Genomic DNA, 23,181 nt, shown 5'->3' on the forward strand with positions numbered 1-23,181 from the left:
TGCATCAAAATAACATGCATTGATACTCCATTTGAGTGTGTACAAAGTGACTTGACTTCCTATAACACGACTGGTACCAACTCTATTAATCAGACCTGAAGGAGAGCAGGTGTGGGATGCTGCATGTCTTGTCCACCTCAGAGTTTAGGAAACTGGCAACATCTTAAACATTATCATCGTCATCACAACAATGATGCTTTAATCTAATAGATGCTCCGAACGACTTTTTATAAAAATCACTCCAGAAAATGCATAAAATCATTTGATGTTAGGAGCTATCATAAATTAAAAAAAAAAAACACAAAAAAAAAAAAACATTCTGTGTTAAAGAGCTAGCCAATGATAAAATATCAATTCTTTCCCCTTCTTCAAAAGCATTTGTTATAGAATATAAGGATTAAAGGGCGAATGAAGATTAGTTGTAATATTTTACCTCAAAATGAAGTTAAATATGGAGATTCCTACTTCTCAAATTGTATAAGTTATGTTCAACATATTTGATACCTAGGAAATGCTAAGTAAATCTGCTAATTATATCAGTTGTACTTACCCAGCAGCATACAGGAGTTTTCTTAACTTTAATTTTGTTTTACCACACACACTTTAATCATGTCAGTTTTTTTTTAATTAGGATTTTGAAAGTTAAATCTAATTACTGCACTAAACAAAATTGTCATAAAACTGCAACTAATTTTTGTCAACGTTTTAATATCAATAAAAAAATTTGATGTAAATGACTTGCAGGAATTTCAATCTTTTAATACATGAACATTTACTAAGAATTTTAAAGCCAGAAATGATTTTCTAGTCGAGAGTTTAAATGCATTCCAGTTCATTTCAAATTTTCAACTAAGATTTCAATGGCCGACTTGCAAAATGCATTTTTTGGGGGTTAAATTTTGTAATCAGGTTTTAAATTTCATTTTATTGTTTGATATTTGATTAATAGTAAATTAACAAGTCGCGCGTACATGGTCCCCCTCTGGTGCTGCATGTGAGATGATGCCACAAAAAATGCTGAAGAAATGATGAATGTGAGAAGTGTGAAGAGCCAACATTGCCTTCACATTTTTGCCAAGTTTCAGAAAAATCTAATGGATGGAGTAAAAGTTATGGGGTAAAAAGTGTCATTTTTTGCAATTTTGGGGGAATTTGTGATCCCTTTTGAGCTCCTGGGAACGCCGAATCATAGTGAAAATGGACAAATGGTGCAATTTCACACCTTAAGACTTGAATATTTGAATTCAGCACCATGAAAAACCACTATATAGACATACATATCAAGTTTTTGAGAAATATAAAAAGAACTCCAAGAACATTTTTTTATCCCTAAAAGGATCAGAGGGATGCAAACCAGAATCTTGCCAGGGTCACCCATACTGAATTTATATCAAGAACAATGACCTCCACATTTTGGCCAAGTTTCAGGAAAATATAATCGATGGATCAAATGCTATGGGGCAAAGAGTGTCATTTTTTACCTCTTTTGAGCCCCTGGGTACACTGAATCCCAGTGTAAATGGATAACTGCAGTTTCAGGCCTTAACACGTGTATATTTGAGTTGACCACCGTCAAAAACCACTATATATCAACTTTTTGTTGAGAAATATGAAAAAAGAGGCATAAAAAGGGGCGTTTTTAACACTAAAAGTCCCCGGGAACGCGAACCAGAATTTTGCCAGGGTCACCCATACTGGAATTATATAAAGAACAATGGGCTCCACATTTTCAAATTTCAGAAAAATCTAATGAATGAATCAAAAGTTATGGGACAAAATATGTCATTTTTGGCCATTTCGGGGCATTTTTTACTTGTTTTGAGCCTCTGGGGACGCAACAGGAATTTATGCAAAAAAAAATTTTTTTTTTTTTTTTACTGCGCACATCTATTTAATGAAATACAATTTGTGGCAAATTTTCAGGAAAAACTGATGGACGGTTATCTGGCAATCGTCCGGACTAACAGACGCACAGACGCCACTGAAAACATAGGTCACTTTCCGATAAATCGAGGGACCAATAATGTAAGTCACATGGGTGAGAAATGCACATATTTTTTTTATTAATACAGACACTTAGCTCTCCCTTATTGATTTATTTTGTGGTACAGTGTAAACAAACCACAAAAGCAGTAATATGCAATAAAATAGGCCAACAAAAAAATAATCCAAACAATGTAAAAAGGCGAACAAATGTTTCAAATGGCAACATCAAATAACAATGTAAACTATATTGTTAGTTTACAATGTTATTTGATGTTGGCATTTGAAACATGTCTATTAAAAGAACAAAAAGATCCACTCAACAAGTAGAGCATAAAACTATCACCTTATATACTTGTGTATAAGTCGATTCTGTTTTCACTTTTGTTTTTTTAATTTTTATTTCTTTTGGCAAAAAGATTCAGTGTGAGTAAAAAAGAAAAAAGAAAAAAAAAAAAAAAAGAGGGGGGCAAAAGGAAAAACAAAAATAAAAAAATATTGACTTATACACAAATATATATAGGGTATTCATGCAAACGACTTCAAAAGATTCACAACTTGGTTAAACTTATTTTATTTTAATTTCAGAAACTTACTTCAAAAGATTCTATTTAAAAAGGCAAACTTTTGTTTTAAGTGTTACCACAAAAATAGCGAATACAAGCAAGCACGCCCAACAAGGATTTCTGTTTATATCAACCCAAAATTTCTTTGTTTTTTTGTTTTTTTTTGGGGGGGGGGGTAATTTCTTTAATTTTTATACAAGTTTAACATTTAATTCATACTAAATTTGTTCACGTGGTCACATGGCATAATGGATAAAGTACTAAGTAAAAATTAAGTTATAAGTGACCCACTTCCATTGGGTGAAAGTTCAATTCTCAGTGCAAGTCATTAAGAATACAATTATGAACTACTTAAGACTTCTACCCAGTCATGGCTGACGGAATGAGAGCAAGCTACCCTCATGGATTAAATAAAGGGCTCCGTTTGAAATTCTGTGCAGATTTCTCATGTTCAACAGAAAGATTCCAGAGTTCAACAAGAAATATCTGAAGAGGTCAGACGTTACATTGGCTAAAACGTTGCGAGAACAACACTAGTCATCCGAACCATCCAAATAATTTGGATTATCAATGCTCATCTCAAACATTAAAAAATATTGACATTTGTTATAAAGTTTGATCAGTAATTTTTACAATTATTAATTACTTTTAAATTTTAATACACTAGCATTATGGAGTCTACAAGCATAAATTCTTATGTATGTTTAATATTGAATTGTTAACGCCAATACATAGTTAAAACAAAAATGGTTTTGGACTATTTCAATTTTCAACACTACTTATAATATTTAGCCTTTCATTTATTCATTTTTTTATCATCACTTACGTTATATATGGCATAATCACGTTGGCACACCAGTTCTCATTAAGTCACCGAAGTTAAGCAACGTTGAGCCTGGTTAGTTCAAGATGGGTGATCAATTTGGGAATACCAGGTGCTGTATGTAGGAAGATGTTGACACTTCACGGCAAGAGTTGCAAAAACCTAACGTCATCATCTCCCCTCACAGGGACATACATGCAACTGGGGATCGCATGAATTTCATACTCCCATGAAACTTCCTCCTTCGGAGGAAACCAGTTAAACTTGCCTGGGGTTAATGCTGCAGTTTTTCATCGCTTATATTTGAATTCATGGTTTGAAATATGACAAATAACACTACTCCATTGCTACATTTTGTTAATGTAATATTTTAAGTTCTATTTATAAATACAAATAGCTGATTTGGTAGAACTTTAGACTGAAGACCTCAACGTATCAGCTTTGATTTCTGGCCACGGCATCCACTTTGTTGGGGATTTATTATTTACTATTAATGCATTTTCTATTTCTAAAAATAGTTAAGATTTCTGATATTTTGAAATAAGACAAATTCAGCAACATATTCGTTACATTAAAAATTATGATTAAATAGACAGACAGACAGACAAAGTCTATTTATAAGATTAGAAATAATTTCCTTTCATATTTATTTGGAGAAATATAAATACTAAATATTGAAATGATTCCAGTGGAGAAAGTTATGAAATTGCTACATTTAAAAACCAATGTGTGACCAAGACGCTCATTTTTACAAGATCCTTCAAGCCTAGACATCTTCAATGGTGTGTGTGTGAGGAAATTAAATTATGTAAATTACCAAATTACAAAATTTATTGTTCATAAAGGAATACAAGGGAGTGAATTATTTCCTTGTTTATGAACAATAAATTTTTTAATTGATAATTTGCATAATTTAATTTCCCTCATATATTGAACATTTTTATCAAGATAGAATTAATCTATAAATATTAATACTTCCACTTTTAAAAATTATGAATATGTTTTGGTTTCAATTTCTGAGTATTTGCTTCATTTGTTAGGAATTTATTTACAACTAATGTAATATTCTCCATTTCTAAAAGAAAAAATATTTGTTTGCAAAAATCGTGTCTGATGAATCAGACAGACATATAGAGGAAAGGTCTGTAATATACAATTGGATTATTAATTACCCTTACACATGCATTTTTTTATAGATCATATCCTATTTTAAAGCAAAAATGACTAAAACTATGCTCACTGAAGAGATAAAAAAAAAAAAAAAAAGAAAAAAAGAAATCGACAGACTGTAGAAATACATGCAAAACAAAAATGAAAATCCAAATATTCCCAGGCAGTGACAGGTCAGGACAGCTAGTAACATACATAACTTCTATGCTACACACAATGCTTCAAAGTATAATACTCTCAAGTCAAGCCATGTTTGTGAAGTCTAAAGAATAGTTCCAACAACTTTTATTCGCTTTGAAATATTGAGAATTAACATTTTTTTTAAAATTTCATTAATATATATATATATATAAAAAAAAAAAAAAATAGGGGATATATTGGCATGCTGCAACTAAAACTAAATATCTATATATTATTAAACGTTATGGTGTTTTGAGAGTATATATGCAAATAGAAACATGATTGGCTGACAAGAACACACATTAAGACAGTACTTTCTACAATGTCAACACTAGAGTTCAAATTTCATAAAAGTCCAAAGAATCTTTTTTGAAACTGGATATGTGTTTTCTAAATTTAAAGAAATAAACATGAATTTATTTTTTCTAGATAATTTGAAAAATAGGATAGATATAAAGGATATTCAACATTAGTCCAAAAACTATTTTGCTTAAAAAACAATTTCTAGTGTTAGCAGAAAGCTAATAAAAATACATTCACCGTAGTTACTTACTCTTTCATGCAAATACGAAGTAACAAAACTTCAAAACTGTATTTTTCTTCATACTAGCTATCAACCAGTAGAAGGAGGTGGAAATTGACATGGCCAGATAGAAAACTCGCATTTATATAATCTAGAGTGTAAAGTCATTATTTAAATAGAAAAGTGTTGTTCGAAACAAAAAAGAATGGCATAACATAATTATGAATAGGGTTGCCCAAATCTCATCATAACTTGCTGTAATGTCCAAAATATTACAACATATAATATTCTTGTGCTTTTTTTCTTTTAATGTAAAACTATATACTAGTAGTAGTAGCAGTATTGCAGTAAAATGGACACAAGTTGTGCATTCCACCTTTTCTGTTCTATTTATATGATAGACAAAATGCTCAAAGTAGTGCAATTCTGATAGCAGATGAGAGTTGCATGCGTGTTTGTCAAAAACAAATTAACCTGGTAAGCAAAATGATGCCAAAGTAAAAAAATTTAAGTGCAAGATTTTTTTGTCTGTCATATTGTTTCTTTCTCATCAATGGCAGAAAGTTGTGATTTGTTTTTACAAGCTCAAAAATTTTGACAATGACCTCATTCAAGCATTTCTCATCTGTGTCAGAAAAGCCTTGACACGTGCTTACTAAGCCTTTCATCACACATTCTCTTGTCATTTCCTGCAATAGTGTCATTTATCCACTCCAAAATAAAATTTTCTGTTTCTGCAATACTCTTTCATACATCCTGTAAGCAAGAACTATTGATTCTACAGCACAAATGCACTTTAACTCTCCGGAAGTATTTTTTTGTTTTCATTTTCTGAAGAGTAATATTATCAGAAAGGGAAGACAATCCAAAATGCTTTGGGTTTTTTTTCTAACCAAACTTTTGTTTGCAAGTTTAATAAAGTAACAAAGTAAGACTAAATATTGAAACATTTATTGAATTAATTTAAATTGTAAAAAAGATGTACAATGCTTCAGTCAAATAGAATATCTTTAGCTGTTGTTTTTAATATATTTCTTTAATAAAACTTAAAAATAAAAAAAAATTTTTTTAAAAAGACCCATTTTCAATGATTTTTTTTTTAATTCAGCAACAATACTTCATATAAATGATTTTTTAAATTTATAAATAAAATGTTTTTAATTAAATAAAATAAGTTTTAAGAATTTTAAGTTATTTTACAATATTTAGAAAAAAAGCATTAATTTTGGATTGTCTTCCCTTTTCACAAGTATCACTCTTCCAAAAGATGAAAAATACTTCCAGTGAATTAAAGTATACTTGTTCTAATATGTCAAATTGTTATCAAACTTTGCCAGCACTCCTCCAAAATCAACCTTTTCACTGGTACTCCTCTGATCAGTCCAACATTTCATCAGTGTGTTATGTCACAAACATAGACGTCAAAATGAAATAATATTGGTGAAAATTGAATTGGTTTATTTTTACTTATTTTCACTCCAAACAAGGTATATTGCTACTTGAACATAAGGGGGTTACTATTTGGGATAGTATCTAACAGGAGACTAAGGAGAGTTGAACAACAAGATGTTTGCTCATATTACATTTAAACTTCTGCAGGTTAGTAAACAGTAAGGGAATTCTAAAGTTCAGTAATCTGAGGGAAGAAACTAGAAGTAGAAGGCTTTCCAGCATCTAGGGACCTTAACAGTAACGGGCAAAATTTTCCTGGTTGTCGGGTTAGTATCTACGTTGAGAGAGTACAAATGCTGTGAGTTTATCAGAGCTTGTTCCATTAAAGTACTTGTAAAACAAGTACAGGGATGCAAGGCTGCAGTGATGGGATTGGGGTTAGAGCTTGGCTGATAGTGTGGGACCTATTAGGTTTGAGACTCTTTTGTGGACCTTTTCTAAAAGTGAAACACTAGTGGTAGATGCTCCAGCTGAGATGCTGTAGCAATAATTCATGTGTGGGCGAATTGTGACTTTGTAAAGACATAGGATACTCTCCGGTGCAAGTAATTTTCTCGCATGATAGAGAGAGAGCTCGCTTTCTTTGCAGCAGTCTTAGCAACGTCCTATCATTTTTCCAATTCATGTTGCCTGGGAATGTTAGGTTAAGATGGACTTTCAGATAGGGTGCTATTTGTCATGGCAATCGGTGGTGAAGGGTTTTTTGTAGTTGTTAATCAACAAAGAAAAAAGAAGCTTAGTTTTAGGAACATTAAATGTTAACATTCACTTACAGCCATATTCCACTACCAATCTGAAAGTTATTTTCTAGGGTTTCTGCCATTGCTTTGGTTATGTGTACATTCGTTTTACCCTCATGTCTATTATACACTGCGTATCAAATTATCAATGAGTTTACATATTTTTTTAATATTTAGAAACGAATGAATAAAAATCCATGAAACTTTGAGAAAGTGCTTACAATTTTATTCAGCTACTCCAGTCAAAAAAATAAAAGTATTTAAAGCAGTATTAGCGAAACTATGGCAGAAGATAGGAATATGTGTTGATTTCCGTGTGTCAAGTTATTAATGATGCTGAGAAAAAAAAAACACAATATACCCGTAACTTGTTTATTGAAATAACTTTCAAACATTAAATGAACTATGAAAAATGCTTAGAGCACAATAACTACATAGCAATTTCTACGTTGACATAATTAGTAGGGGATATGAGATCCTTTTTTATAAATGATTGTAAAGACATTTGTCCACAGAATTAATAAAATTTGTGATTTTGTCAGTAGTTATTCCTTGGAGAGCACCCCACAACTCATCTTTGCTCTTAAATTTGCATCTAGTTAAATAGAGGCGTCGATTCATGATACTCCAAAGGTTCTCAATTGGGTTCAAATCTTGTGAATTCGCAGGCCACTCCAGCTTCCATAGCCCAGAAATCCCCAGTTGTTGCAAATACTCTTTGCTTTTGTTTGCTTCATGCGAGGGAGCATTATCCTGCAAAATAATGGTTCTTCTGAATGTCAACCTTTGCTTCTTCAGCCATGGTTCAAAGTGCTCCTCCAGAAAAGCTATGTAAGCATTTGTCATCATTTTTACGCCTTCTGGGACTCTCCATAGGCCAACTAAAGTACCTCCGATAATCCCAGCCCAAATCATTATCCCACCACCACCTTGTTGGCGCCTTAAATGCTGATGACGATGTTATCCATCTAGGACGCATCCCTTGCTCCAGCCATCTGGGCCATCAAGAGTGACACGCATTTCATCCATGAACAAAACTTGGAAAAAATCCCTTTTCATGTTGTCTTCTGCCCATTTCAATCGGTCTCGTATGTGATGTTGCTTTAATCGAGGCTTTGTGACAGGCTTAACAGACTTTGCCACTTCTTTCAGAAGGCAACATCGAGTACTTTTTGAGACCATCTTCAATCTGGCTTGGTCAAAGACTTCTCAACTTGTTTGGACAGGGTTCTTAACAACTTCACATTTAATTTGGAGTAGAGAACGATGTGAAACAACTCTAAATTGACCTTTATCAGCTCTCTTACATACCTTTGTAGGATCCTTGACAAAGTTCTTCAGTTTGATAGTACCTTCCTATCATTTTCAAGATTTCAAATTTAGTTTTACCTTTTGCTAACTTTTGTAATAGTACTCTTTTCAGAACTATCAAACCACCTTTACAACCCATTTTATGTATGAAACAAACTGCCTTGTTAATAATTTGACACCTCAAATACCGCAATTACGATGGCAAGTTGTTTAGATTGCGCGGAACAGTACGAAAAGTTCACAGCATGCGCAGCTTAGCATTGCCAACATTTCCGAAGCTTTTGATAAAAAACTACCGGTAAGTTTCTGAAACTGGAAAAAAAATGTTATCTTGTTAATAATTTGACACGCAGTGTAGAGCGTGATGTCATCAATAAATATCCTTATCTTCACAATTTTATCAGGAAGGTAATTTATATCAGGGATAATAAAGGCCCAAGGATCAATCCCTGGGGCACACCTGCATTAATAGCATATTGTTTAGATGTATGGTCATCAAGGAAAACTTGTTTTTTTTCTCTTGTCTACGAAGGATCTAATTATGTAGAGTATTCGTCCAGAAATACCATAGAATTTAATTTTAATGAGAAGCCCTTCATGCCAGACATTGTCAAACCCCTTGAATATATCAAAGACTACACCTCTAGCTTCCCCTGTCTTATCCAGTGCATGATATGTGTTTAGAGATAGTTAAAATATCTGCTGTAGAACAGGCTTGTCCAAAATCCATACTGTTAGTCAGAAGCTTAGTATCTACAATATGGTGGACTCCAAGATTTTAGTGAAGAGGGGGAGGAGATTGATAGGGCAATAATTAAGAGGGCCAGTTCTTTCACCAGAATTCTTGAATACTGGTACAATGGAATAAATTTTCCTGCTAGCAAAGAAGCAAGGCTCAGCTAAGCATTTGTTGAAGAGTTTGGAGAGGACAAGGGCTAACTTACTGAATGTATCTATGTTTTTTATGATTTTAACATGTATGAATATGGCTTCTGTTCACAAAGGGAAATTTGGGAGGGAATGGTTTGAGGAGGTCAAAGAGAATCAGAGGTAAACCACCAAGCAAGCAGGTCAGCTTTCTCGGTGACCATGCAATTTTTCCAGAATCATGAGTTCTTATTTTTTGCAACTCAATACATTTCCTGGTCACTTCAGTATACCTTCTCTTAGCTGCTGAGTTTTCATTCTTACAGTTATTTCTAACTTCTATAAATGTTTGCCTATGTATACTTGATTTGTGGTATACAAATCAGAATAAATGCTGCCTTTGCGCAATGGTCGCTGCACAAGTTGGAATGAACCATTGGGAGTGAGTAGGTGAGTGAGTGTATTTGTTTAACGGCATTTCAACCTCTAAGAGTCATTTAATGCCAAAAAAGTTTTGTTGATATAATAGATTTTCAGTTTCTTGTAAAAATTTTTTTAAGTTTCTTGAAAAAGTTTATCTTTTGAAGCAAGATGTTTTAGGTTTTCTGAAAAATTGTTTTAGTTGTAAGAGATTTGTTTTTCTAAACTGAATTTTACTTGTTTACTTTATAGGAGTTTGAATATGTTTGTTTCTTTTAAATAGTTTATGATTTGTTGGGGTTCCACTTCTTGGAACACTTTTCTAATGTTTGTTGTTTTAAAATATTTCTTTTGAGTGTGTTTGTGTTTTCTACATTCTGTCAGTAGATGTTTAATTGTTAGTTGTTGGTTGCAGAGTGTGCAATTTGGTGTTTCCTCCACTTTGATTAGGTAGGAATGAGTTAATTTTGTATGCCCGATTCTTATTCGGTTTAGTACAATTTCTTTTCTTCCTTTAAAAATTTTTTGTTTTTCGTTTTTAATTATTGGTTGATGTTCATGCAATTTGTTTGCAGTGCATTTGTTCCATTCCTCTTGCCACATGTTTTCTATATATTCGTTGATTTTTCTTTTTAGGTCTGTGTGTGGTATTTTAATTTTTTCCATTTGGTGGTTTGTGGCTTCTTTAGCCAGTTTGTCTGCTTTTTCATTTCCTGGAATGCCGACATGACTTGGTATCCAGGCTATTATAATTTTTTTTATTGTTTTTTTCGGTTATTTCATTGTATTCTTGTATAATTTCTGTGATAAAAGGGTGTTTAGATTTTACTTCAAGGGCCATGATACAGGATAGCGAGTCTGTATATACTATGGCTTTTTGTTCGTTGATGTCTTTGATGTGTTTGAGAGCTATTTTGATGGCCTGCAGTTCGGCTGTATATATTGAAGCCTCGTTGGGCAGTCTTATTTGATATTGATTTTGTCCATCTGTGCATGCTGCGCTTGTTCCGTTTATAGTTTTAGACCCGTCTGTGTATATTTCTATGTATTCTGCATATTTTTCTCTTAGTTCTCTAAAGTTGCTTCTGTTTGTTATATTATTTGTAATGTTTTTCTTGTAAGTAGTAAGTGTTATGTCGGTTTCTGGTTTGTGTAATGTCCATGGGGGTCTGTCGTTTGTTTTCTGAGTAATTATATTGTCGGGGTTTTCATTGATTTGATGTATTATTTCTTTAATTCTGTGTCCAAAGGAGGGTATACTTTTTGGTTTCCTTGAATAAGAGTTTGTACATTGTAAGTTGAAGGTAGTTTTGTATGTTGGGTTTTCGGGGTTGGTTTGTAGTTTTGTTGCGTATTGTAACGCGAGTTTTTTCCATCTTAAGTGCAGGGGTAGTTCTTGGGCTTCTACGTGAAGGCTTTCCATTGGAGAAGTTCGGTAGGCTCCCAGGCTAAGTCTTAAACTTTGATTCTGTATTGTTAGTAGTTTGTTTTTGTAGGATTTGTAAGTAGAGCTGTATATGGCACAACCATAATCCAGTTTGGATCTGATATGTGAGCGATATATTTTGAGCATTGTAGCTTGATCTGCTCCCCAATCTAGTTTTGATACTATTTTTAAGATATTTATTGCTTTTAAGCATTTTTGTTTTAATTTGTTAATGTGCTCCTTGAAGTTTTGTTTGTTGTCTAAAATGATCCCTAGAAATTTGGTGTGTTATACTACTGGTATTAGTTGTCCATCTAGTTTGAGCTGTGGGTCAAGGTGGTATTTTCGTTTCCTACAGAAGTGGATACATGTGGTTTTGCTTTTGGACATTTTAAATCCATTTTGGTTAACCCAAAGGTCTATTTTGTTAAGGCAATGTTGCATTTGTCTTTCAATAGTTGGCATATTTGGTGATGAGCAAGTTATTGAAAAGTCATCAACAAATAGTGTTTTTTCGAATCCCATGTTAACATTTTTGATTATACCGTTGATTTTAATTAGAAAAAGGGTGTCAGATAGTACGCTACCCTGTGGTACCCCTGTTTCTTGTGTGTGTTGATCTGATGTTGTATTTCCTAAGCATACTTTAAATGTTCTGTGGGATAGGAATTCTTGGATAAATTTTGCTAGGTTTCCTCTGATTCCCATATTATGAATATCTTTCAAGATTCCATATCTCCATGTGGTGTCATATGCCTTTTCGATATCAAAAAAGATTGAGACCACGTGGTGGTTTCTTATTAGACCGTTACGAATATATGTTTCTAGCCGAATAAGTTGGTCATTAGTACCTTGATTTTGTCTAAATCCGCTTTGGTGTGTAGAAATGAGGTTATATTTTTCTAAATGCCACATTAGTCTTGTATTGACCATCCTTTCTGTTGTTTTGCATATACAGCTTGTTAGGGCGATAGGACGATAATTGGTAGGGTTGGAGTGATCTTTTCCTGCTTTAGGAATTGGGATGATATTGGAGTCGAGCCAGTGTTTTGGAAAATTGTTAGTCCGGCATATTTTGTTAATTATCTGTAAGAGAATGTTGAGAGATGTGTCTGGCATGTGTTTTAGAAATTGATAGTGGATGTCGTCTGGACCGGTAGCTGTATCTTTACTTTTATGAATTGCATTTTTTAGTTCTGTTATAGTGAAAGAGGTGTTATAGTATTCTTTGTTATTGGATTGGAAATTGAGTTTTTCTTTTTCTGCGTTGTTTTTGTATTTTTGGAATTTGGGGGAGTAGTGGTTGGATGATGAGTTTTGGCTGAATTCATTTGCGATTATGTTTGGTATTTCTTTTTTGTCTATAGTTTGTCTACCATTTGGTGTACTTATATTATTTATTGGTGTTCCAAGTTTTTTTCCAGTTATTTTTCTTATTATTTCCCATGGTTTTTTTGATGGCGTGTTGTTGTTCAATTTGGAAATATAGTTTTGCCAGGTTTCTTTTTTGCTTTTTTTTATAATATAGTGTGCTTTTGCTCGTGCTTGTAGGTATTTTTGAAGGTTGAGTTTTGTAGGATGTTGTTTGAAGTGTTTTAGCATTTTTTTCCTGTTGGTTATTGCTTGCTTACATTCTATTGTGAACCATGGCGTTGATTTTGGGTGTGGTTTGGTGGAAGATTTTGGGATTGTCTTGGTTGCTATTTCGTTTAGTGTATTGGTGAAAGCTAACATAGGATCTGGTTTGTTAACTATTTCTTGATTAATTAGATTTGTGCAAAGTTTGCTAAATTCAGTCCAGTTAGCTTTATAAATTTGCCATTTTGGTTTTGATTCTTCTGTTGTAGGTTCTTGGGTTTTGAGAAAAATTGGGAAGTGATCGCTGCCGCACTGGTCGTTATGTACCTCCCATTGGAAGTCCATAAATATTGTGGGGGAGCATAGTGTTAGGTCGATAGCTGATGTCGTTCCTGTGCCTGGGTGAAGGTATGTGTGTGTTTTGTCGTTAAATATAGTTACTTCAGGTGATTCCAGTAATGATTCAATGATTTTCCCATTTTGATTAATATTCTCACTTCCCCACATTTTGTTATGGGCGTTGAAGTCCCCCATTAATATAAAAGGTATGAGGAGTTGTGTTATAAGATCTTCAGTTTCGGTTTGGTTTAGTTTATGTTTAGGTGGAATGTATATTGAACAAATAGTTATTGGTCGGTGAAGTGTAACTTTAATTGCTATTGTTTGTAGGTTTGTTTGGAGCTGTAATTTTATATGTGGTATCTGTTTTTTTATTATAATTTAAGTGCCACCTGTGGGTCGATTATCTGCTTGTGATCTGTTTGTTTGATTGTAGATGTGGTATCCTTTGAAGTTGATGGTGTCCTTTTAGAAGAGTTTCCTGTAGGCCGATTATGCTGGGGTCATATTGTGCTATTATATGTTTGATTTCTTCGTAGTTTGGTTTTATGCCTCTGCAGTTCCACTGTATGATGTTTTTATTCATGGAAATGAATAAAAACATCATACAGTGGAACTGCAGAGGCATAGTAGGTTCGTTTATTTATTTATTTTTTTTTTCCTTTTTTTTCTGTTTGGTTTTTGTTTAGGTTTTTATATCTATTATTCTATTGATTTGTTGTGTTTTGAGTGGTTTTTGTTTTGTGTTTACTTGAACTGCTTGGTTCCTCAGTCTCCATTTTCTCTTCCTGGTCAGTTCTGTTTTTGGAGCTAGATTTTTTCCTGTGACTCGATTTCAATCAATTCAAATTTGTTTTCATTTTCGATTAATATTGTCTCTGTTTTTTGTTTGCTTTGGTTTTTGGAAAGAGGATTTGTGTTTTCCCGTTCTGTTTCCATCTTTCCAGATATTGTGTTTTTATCTTCTGCTTTTGTCCTTGTACGTGATTTGGATCTTTCACTGTTTATTTGTGGTTTTTGCTGTTCGGGTTCTTTTTTGCTCTTTGGGACTTGTTTTAGATCATTTGGCTGAGTTTTAGAAGATACTGGTATTTGTTTCTTGTTTTCGTTTTGGTTAGTTTTTAAAGTTTCAATTAGATTTTTGAGTTCGGAGATTAGTTTAAGTAGGTCTTGGTTTTGGGTTGTTTGGTTTGAAGTTTTTGTAATGTCTGCGTAAGTTTATTTTTTCTCGAGAGCTTGCTATTTTCCTTGCTTCAGGAAAGGGCATGTTTTGTTTGTATTTTATTTCGGCTATTTCTTTTTCTTTTGTGTAGATTTTGCATATTTTAGAGTATGCTGGGTGTTTTTCTTGGCAATTTGGCCATTTTGTTTCGTTTGGGCATTCACTTTCAGTATGGTTAGGTTCTTTTAAGCCACATTTTCTGCATACTTTCTGTCCTTTGCATGCTTCTCTGCTATGTCCATATTTATGACACTTATAACATCTCAGAGGGGCTGGTATATATTGTTCTACTTTTTCTATTGTGTATCCGATTTTTATTTCTTTGGGAATTTTTGGTGTATTGAAAGTATGTAGGTTTTTGTAGGTATGGTTTGACCATTCCTTTTTATGTTTATTCGGACGTGATCGATTACTCCCTGTTTTCTTAGGGCATTTTCTATTTCTTCTGCTGTAGCCAAGGTTAATTCATGGCTTTTTATAACACCTTTTGATGTGTTTAGTCTTTCATGAGCATAACTTTTGCATTTATAGATATGGAATTTTTCCATCTCTAAGATGTTTTTTGCGTCTTTATAGTTGTCGACTGTGACAAGTAGATTGCCATTTTTCATTTTTTTTGCTGTTTTTGGGTTGCTGTTTTGAGACAGAATTTTTTCAATTAGGAATGGAGATAGATCGCTGATCTTTTTTCCTTCTAAGGTTTCGATTACTATGAATCTTGGATATTTTTCTTTATCAATTATTTCATAGTTATATTCTTGTTCACTGTCTGAGCTGGTTACGTCAGAGTGGGTTCTTTTCGATTTTGTAGTATTTTTTTGATTTCTGGGTTTTTTGTTTGGGTTTATTATATCCATAGAAGTTTGTTTAGATTTTCATCTCTCTTGCTCCCCACCCTCCTCGGAGCCCGAAATTGGGAGATGTTAGGGGGGAAACCCATTCGCCCTTTCATCCCAGGGATACAAAAGAGATATACTCAATTGATTGAGTTTGTTTCATCATTTCCTGTTTCCTCCTTTAGTTTCTTCTTTCCCAGTTTGATAGAAACGTTAGTTAGGGAGCAGTTGTGTGGTTTTTGTCTCATCAATTGATTGGCCCTTGCCATAGCCTTCTACCACTTAACTGGTTTGTCTATGTTTGTAGTAATGAAATGTATTATCTTTGGATTAAGTTTTTTTTTATTTTTTTATTTTATTTTTTTTTAGATGTTATAATTGACATTTTCAGTGTAAGTGTTACGGCTTGACATGACTAGCCAATTGGTTGGATCGGGCCTCTCCAACCGCCCGTCTAGCCTAGTACAAGGCCAAAGTAGAGTGTTGCTACAGATACCTTTATTTTCCCTAGGCATCGGTTGCTCAGCCACCAGGATCCTTTTCCTAGGCATCACGGGTTGCCACCCACGGCCAACAGGTAGCCCCGTTGAGGGACTTTTACCCTCTGCAGGGGGGCAGTCGGCGTATTCTAATGCCCTGCCGACAGGGTCTACCGGGAAGTAGGGAAGGAAAAAAGGAGGGGGGAAGGGGAGGGGGCTGTTTTTATTTTGTTTTTGTAGAACATAATTAAGTTTTACAAAAGAGAATAGAAAACAAAAACAGAAATCGATGTAGGTGCATTTCGTCTCAGGAAGCCAATGAACCATTGGGAAGAATGGGGCTTGCTATAATACCATGTAGGAACATGAGCTTCAATGTCTGCTTTGTAACATTCAGTTGTCTCATTGACACTATTCAGCAAGTTGAGGAAAGAGGTTAGTCCATGGAGCATCTCTGATGTGTTCTCCGACGGCCTTCCAATCAGCCTTCTTGAAGCACCATGTTATTTTAAGCAATAGTTCCTTAGATTGATGTTGAGAACTTAAGATGATGCCAACCAATGTCACGTGATTAGCATTTCCTGAGTGGATTATAAACATTTGTCATACAATCCTCGGGTACTGTGGTAAGAAATAGGTCTAGAAGTATGGCTTGCTGATCTTCACCATCTGGGAAGCAAATCTGGAATGTGACTGTGTGTTAGGGAATGCGATATAGAGAAACTATGTATACTGTTGTCAACTGCATCTGTGTAATTCAAGGAACCAAGCCAACTAGTGTGGTGGATATTAAAATCCCCAAATACATGTATTTGGGCATTAGGAGAGATTGTGGGAGTTTATGTGATATTAGAAAGTCCCTGAAGGCTTGGTTTTTTATTCATAAACAAAAAAGAGTTTTTTCAAAACCTTGGCATTAATTCGGTTTCACAGTCAACTGTAATGAAATTTTGAGCAGATATATATTTGCTTTCTGCAACAAAACAATGTTTGAGGCTTTCACACAATTGAACTCACCAAGAACTTTGCCTTGGGAAGTGACAAGAAAATCAGTAATTGAATACCTGTTCTATTTAAACCTATTTGAATTCACATAGTCTCTGAAGAGCCAGGATTTCATTTTAAGATGACCCTGTCGAAAGTTTACAACAGCAAAGTGTTGTGCTACTACAGCATGAGACACCAGACCCTCCCCTTCAACCCACACTAGAAAATCTGTGTGCGTCCGCCTAAGTAGAGTTTCCATTTCAAATGGACATGAAACCTTAAAAATCCTTGTTTACACATCTAGAAATGACAAACAAAAAAAAAATGGACTCCTTGGACCCCACGGACATGCACCATCATTATAGTTAGCCATCGACTTTTTATGTGGTTGGATAACACTGATGAAAAAACTAAAAAAAAATGGATACCTTTAATTTCTGGCAAAAATGAATATATTCAGGGGACACTGGCAAAAGGGTCGCAGTTGGAGAAAGAAGATTGTTGACGGAGATCAAAAAGACTGAATAACAATCAGCAGATATCATAGAAATCTCTAACCTTCACCATCACACAAATCTGAACACAATAAAGTTATAACCTGCAATTTCTTTTGTATTTATTTTACTTCAGTAAGTTTTAAGATATCAAGGGGCTCCTTCCTGGAGCTAACACTTGATTTTGTTATGATTTAAATTTATATCCGAGGGCTCTTTTAAGAATAGATGGTTCCCTTTATGGCTGCTATCTGTATTTCGTTACAGCTTGGTCTTCCAAAGATTGCTTCTAAGTATTTCTGAAGATTCTTTTTTATTAAGCCAATTGCTCCTATCACAACTGGTATAATGTTTATTTCTTTCAGAGACCATGTCGTTTTTAGATCATTTTTTAGGTCCTGATATTCTGTTATCTTTTCCCATGTGACATCGATAATGAGCACAGTTCTTTTGGGTTTGTTCCATATTACAATGTCTGGTTTGATGGCCTTATCTTTTATGCATCTGTCCGCCTGTATGGCTTTGTCATAGAACAGTCACTTTTCCGTTAGATGTTATCAGTGGTGGGTTGTGCCGTTTCTATCTTGGTGTGTTCATTGAAGTAATAATAGGATCATAGTACAATCAAATGGAACCAAAACAACAATGTACGTTTTGATGGAAAAGTGTAACTTTTGAACAAGGCTTCCAGTTGCAGTTCTCCCTTGTCTGATCTGACGGCCTTTACTATTGAACACCCTGAACGGTGAAGAATTTTATTTTAAATTTGTTTTAGTATCAACACTAGTGGATGTGACATGCTAAGAAACAGTAAAATGAAAGTCAAAAGGAATGTTCACCAATCATGGGAAAAGAAAACAATCTAAAAATCACTTGCCTGGTCAAAGTTATAACATCAGGAGCCTGTTAAAAAATTTAATAAGAAAGAAAAAATTCTTAACTAAAAATTTATTGTGGAAAAGTTTTAAAATAATGTGAAGTTGTCTGTGATTCATAAGACACAAATATGAGGAAATAAATAGACGAAAAAGATTCTATGCAAATGAACATAAAATAATTTATTCAACAATTTTACAACTAAAATTAAAAGGATTTATTTGCCTGTTGCTGGGGCAACTTTAGTAGTTGATTTTTCCCATTTTCTGTTAGTCTGGTCAATGAAGGGGCAGACAACTCCAATGAAACTTTTAAAGCTGCTTTTACAATTCCTCTATAACTATCGTCACATTTTCATTTTTTGTAATGTTAAAAACTAGATGTTGGTGTTATTAATATTATAAGCTTTGTTAGAGTAAAAAAAAATATTGCTGCAACTTTAAAAAGTTTCATCTTTGTTTTATTTAAAGAGTTTCATCCTTTGTATTTTTTAAGGTTAAAGACTAATAAAAAAAATAAATTTAAAAAAAATTAAAAAATAAATAAATAATAAAAAAAAAAAAATCTTACCATAACATTTACTTTTTAATTAAAAAAAAAAAAAAAAAAAAAAGTTGGCGCAGCTTCTTTTGTTAAATGTTTTCATCTAATGGAAATATCATTGTTTTCTCTTAATAGTCATGTGAAGACTATATTTTGTATTATTAATGTTATCAACTTTGTTAAATTAAAAAAAATTTGTTGCAGCTTTCTTTTTTTAATAATGTTTTGATTTAATAAAAATATCGTTGCATCGAGCGTCCTAAATTATGAGATGAAGAAATGAACGAATCTCTTAGTAAAAGAGAGTTGTCTTCCTCTGCACAATGAACTATTGTAAAACAGTGCCTTATTGGGACAATAATGTAGTAATCGTTTCTTGAGACTTTTCATGGGATATGTGAAAAAGGTTCGCAGAGTTGTTTAGAGCAGACCATAAGGTAATGCTGTAACATTACCCACTAATATGGTATTGAGAAAACCCACCAGAAACTATTGCATGCTCCAGAATCCAGTAACCAAATGGCAAAACAGCAATAGTAGGTATAAACTAGTATATAATGAATAAACTCACCAACAAGTTGTTTATTAAAGTCAACATTTTTCACTCGCTTGTACAAGAGTTCAAGGAAGTTTTGTGCCAACTCATAAATTTCTTTAAAATTGGAAAACAACATGTACACATCGACATGGGCTTCTTGAAACTGAAAAATAAATGAATAGAGCAAAGAAAGGAAATTAATGCAGAGAATAAGAAAATATTTGGAAATATTTGTTAAAACACTTAATACAACAGTTTAAAGACCAGTCAAAATGCCATTTTTTTTTTTTTTTTAATAAATAGACATTTATTTAAATTCTAATTTTCGACCTATACAAGCGTCTTTATCAGGAAAGGACAATATTTTAACATTTTTAAAAAAATTTTATGCAGCATGTTGTCCTTTAGCCATAGTTCTCCATTCTTATCAAAGATTGAGTTTATATGTCCGATTTCAGTATTTTTTTTTTTTTTACTCTGGTATGCACGTGTGAGGTATGAATGAAAGTATTTCCACTGTTTGAATGCATTTGAAATTTGAAAAATGCAGCACAAAAAAAAAGTGTTTTCATGAAGACCCCTATAGGGGTCTAAAATTAGAGTTTAAATGTCTTTAAAAAAAAAAAAAAAAAAAAATTGCATTTTGACTGATCTCTAAAGCCATTATATTTTTCAAATTTCAAATGCATTCAGACAGTAGAAATATTTTCATGTCAATTTGCTGTGAACATGCATCTTAACAAAATGTTCTTTTGTATTCAGTTGGAAGTTAGGATTGCTGTTCTGATCACAAGTCATTTGGCAGACAAAGCAAGTGTATCATTTTAAATTTCTCAAAATAAAACATTACATATTTTAAGTAGTTTGGAGATGATTAATCGGAATTAGAATCTGAACTTTTTGAGGCATCAAATTGGAAAAACTGAGCCTAAGACTTTTTTTTCATTGCTGGTACCAATGATAAAAACTAAAATCTATAGATCATAATGACTTCAAGAAAAACATGAACTGGTAAAAATGGCACGTGAAAAAGATTCATGAAAATTTCACAATCAGTTTATCAAAACCTTCGATATAATAAAAGTGAAACCATGTTTGTCAAATTAAAAAGAAAATTATATTTAGATTTAAAAGTAGATTAGGACATTTCGTTATCTCCACCCCACCCTCCAAAAAAAAGAAAATGTGATTATACTTTTTTAAAGCGATTACATGTGAACATTCTGAAAAATCTGGAGATAAAAAATCTTTGAGAATTTCCAATGAGGAATCAGCTTTGCCTATAAATGCAACAGAAAACAATCTACCTACTGGACAGTACCTAACCCAATAGTTTTTAACCAGAATTTTTTTTATTATGTGATAAATTGATTTCGTTTTTGTTTTTTGTTTTTTTTTGGGGGGGGGAACATCCCCACCTTTAACCCTACCACAAATCCTAAATCAGAGTGGTAACAGCCTCCCTCCCCTCCAAAGAGATGATATAAAACCCTACTACTAACCTAAAGTTCAGATAGCAATAGATCCCCATCCCACCAAAAAAAAAAAAAAAAGAATAAAAAACATGGTTATATTTAAGATTTAAAAATAACAAAGCCAAAAAAAAAACTAATTATTTGGGTTCAATATTGAGTGAGAGGATTGGTTTACAAATCGATTTTATTTGCTCAAAAACAATAAACTAAATATTATTTGGATTATTCAAGTTTCATCTCGGATGTTATTCTTGCAATTTCAGCCAATACAGCCTCCAACCATCATCAGATACATCTTGTCAAACTTGGGAATATGTACAGAATTTCCAACGGAACCCTCTATTAATCCACACGGGTAACTTGCTCTTATTTGATCAACCTAAAGTAATTATTCCATTAACAACCATTATAAGCATCCATGGTTCAGCATGCCATCCATTGTGCAGATTCCTAGCAGATATAATCACCCTTAGTAATTTTAAAAAATAAACAAAAAATTATAATTGTGAACCGATTCTTTCCTTTGGTCGTTGATGTTACCTATATATTAAATGATAATTATTCTTTTATACCTACAGACACTAGTGTTTCATGCTTATGCAATCAGCAGTGTAGGATGACAATTCATGCCGGTTGGGAGATTCAAACCCAACCATAAAGCCACCTTTGAATCCATTTGTTAAGCCTTTACCTCCAAGCCACCAAACAATTGCCACGAGAATGAAGGGAATTAATAACTAAAAAATGCTTAATTCAGTGGGGACATTAGACAACCCATAGTGTTTGAATGGCAGGAAGTCGTGAACATTGTATAAACGCTAGTTAACTGCTTCCTAGTTTATACTTACCAGCCAGTACCCATCCTTATGTATTTTTAAAAGGGGCTTAATAATTATTAGGGCTATGACAACAGCATATTCTTTTCCTTGTTTTGATTCTCAGGTATATATATCCATTGATATCTTATGTTTTTATGTAGAGTGATGTGGTTCTCGGTTGATTGTGTCAGATATATACTAGAGTCAAAATAATGAACAGAATGTGCTGTTGTCATAACTATGTAATTATGTAAGAGTTTCTAAGGATTGATATACACAAACAGTGAAATATAATTTGAAAAAAAAAACATTTTACAAAAACATGTATATGTGTGTTTAGATCATTTTAATAAAGTATAAAAAAAACTAAAAAAGTTAAGATTAAAAATACATAACATTTTTTTGTAAATTAATAAAATATATATCTTATGCAAAACTAGTGTCAGAATACATTTGATCTTAAAATACTGCTACAAAATACACACAACTGAATTTTTGTACAAAGAAAAATTCAATTTTGTGGTGTTAAACTATCCAAAATTTTTAAATGATTGAAATTTGCTCAATTTTTCTAAATCAACATAATCTTGGTCATTTAACTGGTGAATTCTCTTTGGAGAGCAGTGCACCATTTCATCAATAACATAAGATTGGAATTAGATAAAGCATTGTCTCATAGTTTACCATCTTCTATAATATAAATCTACCTTGTCTGTTTAAATGTATGCATGTCTCGCAAAAGCTTTCAACAGAGGCGATGGATTTTCACAAGATCCATATCATTTTGAAGCTAGACCTTTGGACAAATACGAAAAAATTGGCTAAAAACATTAATTCCTTTACCCTCAACTGGGCACTTTTCTACAGGGAGGGGTAGCAATTGAGCCAAACACGCATGCGCAAAAAGTTCTTTCTTGAATTAGTTTAAATATAAAAAAAAACAACCTAATTTGGCTCACGCAGTCATAGACCAGTCGTTATAGTAGCAGCGTCGTTATCTTAAGATTGCACATTTGAGCTGAGATATAATTTTTTTTTCCATTTGTAAAGTTTTAATATTGAAATAGGGTTATTTATCCCATTTTTTCGTGTTTTTTTATTTTATTTTTCTATCACATTCACTGTTTTTTTTTGTTTTTCCGATTTTTTTTTTTTTTTACACAGTGATCACCACTTATCAAGGCCCGGAAGCCACTCAGGGATAAGGGTTATTGCAAGTACATTACGTTAGTGCGGAGATTTGATGAAGTGTTTACTTAAGGGGGCGGTTCATTAGGAATTTGTTAACATTGGACTTGAAGACATCCAAGTTGTAGTCAGGTGGGAAGCAGGCAGACGGAACAGAGTCCCACAGGCGTGCAGTTCTAAGAAAGAAGCTTTGTTCATGGAATCCGCGTTTTGATTTAGGCACAGATATAGAGTGGGAGAAATTTTTCACAGTGGATTCAGTTACACGGGTGTTTTTTGTGAAAGATTGGCGAGGGGGGACCAGAGATTGGAGTTCAGATTGGAGTTAGTTTTAACATTCGCTTATT

The 23,181-nt window shown here is 33.2% G+C and overlaps 1 protein-coding gene across 2 annotated transcripts in view; it reads right to left on the reverse strand.

Annotated features, from left to right (window-relative positions):
• Window positions 1-23,181, reverse strand: part of LOC145260479 (rho guanine nucleotide exchange factor 38-like) — a 144,755-nt gene that overhangs the window by 49,511 nt on the left and 72,063 nt on the right. For both annotated transcript variants that reach the window (XM_080118585.1, XM_080118586.1), the window contains one exon: window positions 19,387-19,516. In XM_080118585.1, the coding sequence (XP_079974711.1) occupies window positions 19,387-19,516 (130 nt within the window). The remainder of the gene's footprint in view (window positions 1-19,386; window positions 19,517-23,181) is intronic.

Source organism: Euprymna scolopes, chromosome 36, assembly GCF_053919585.1.
Source record: "Euprymna scolopes isolate OS-2025 chromosome 36, ASM5391958v1, whole genome shotgun sequence".
Taxonomy (NCBI): Eukaryota; Metazoa; Mollusca; class Cephalopoda; order Sepiida; family Sepiolidae; genus Euprymna; species Euprymna scolopes.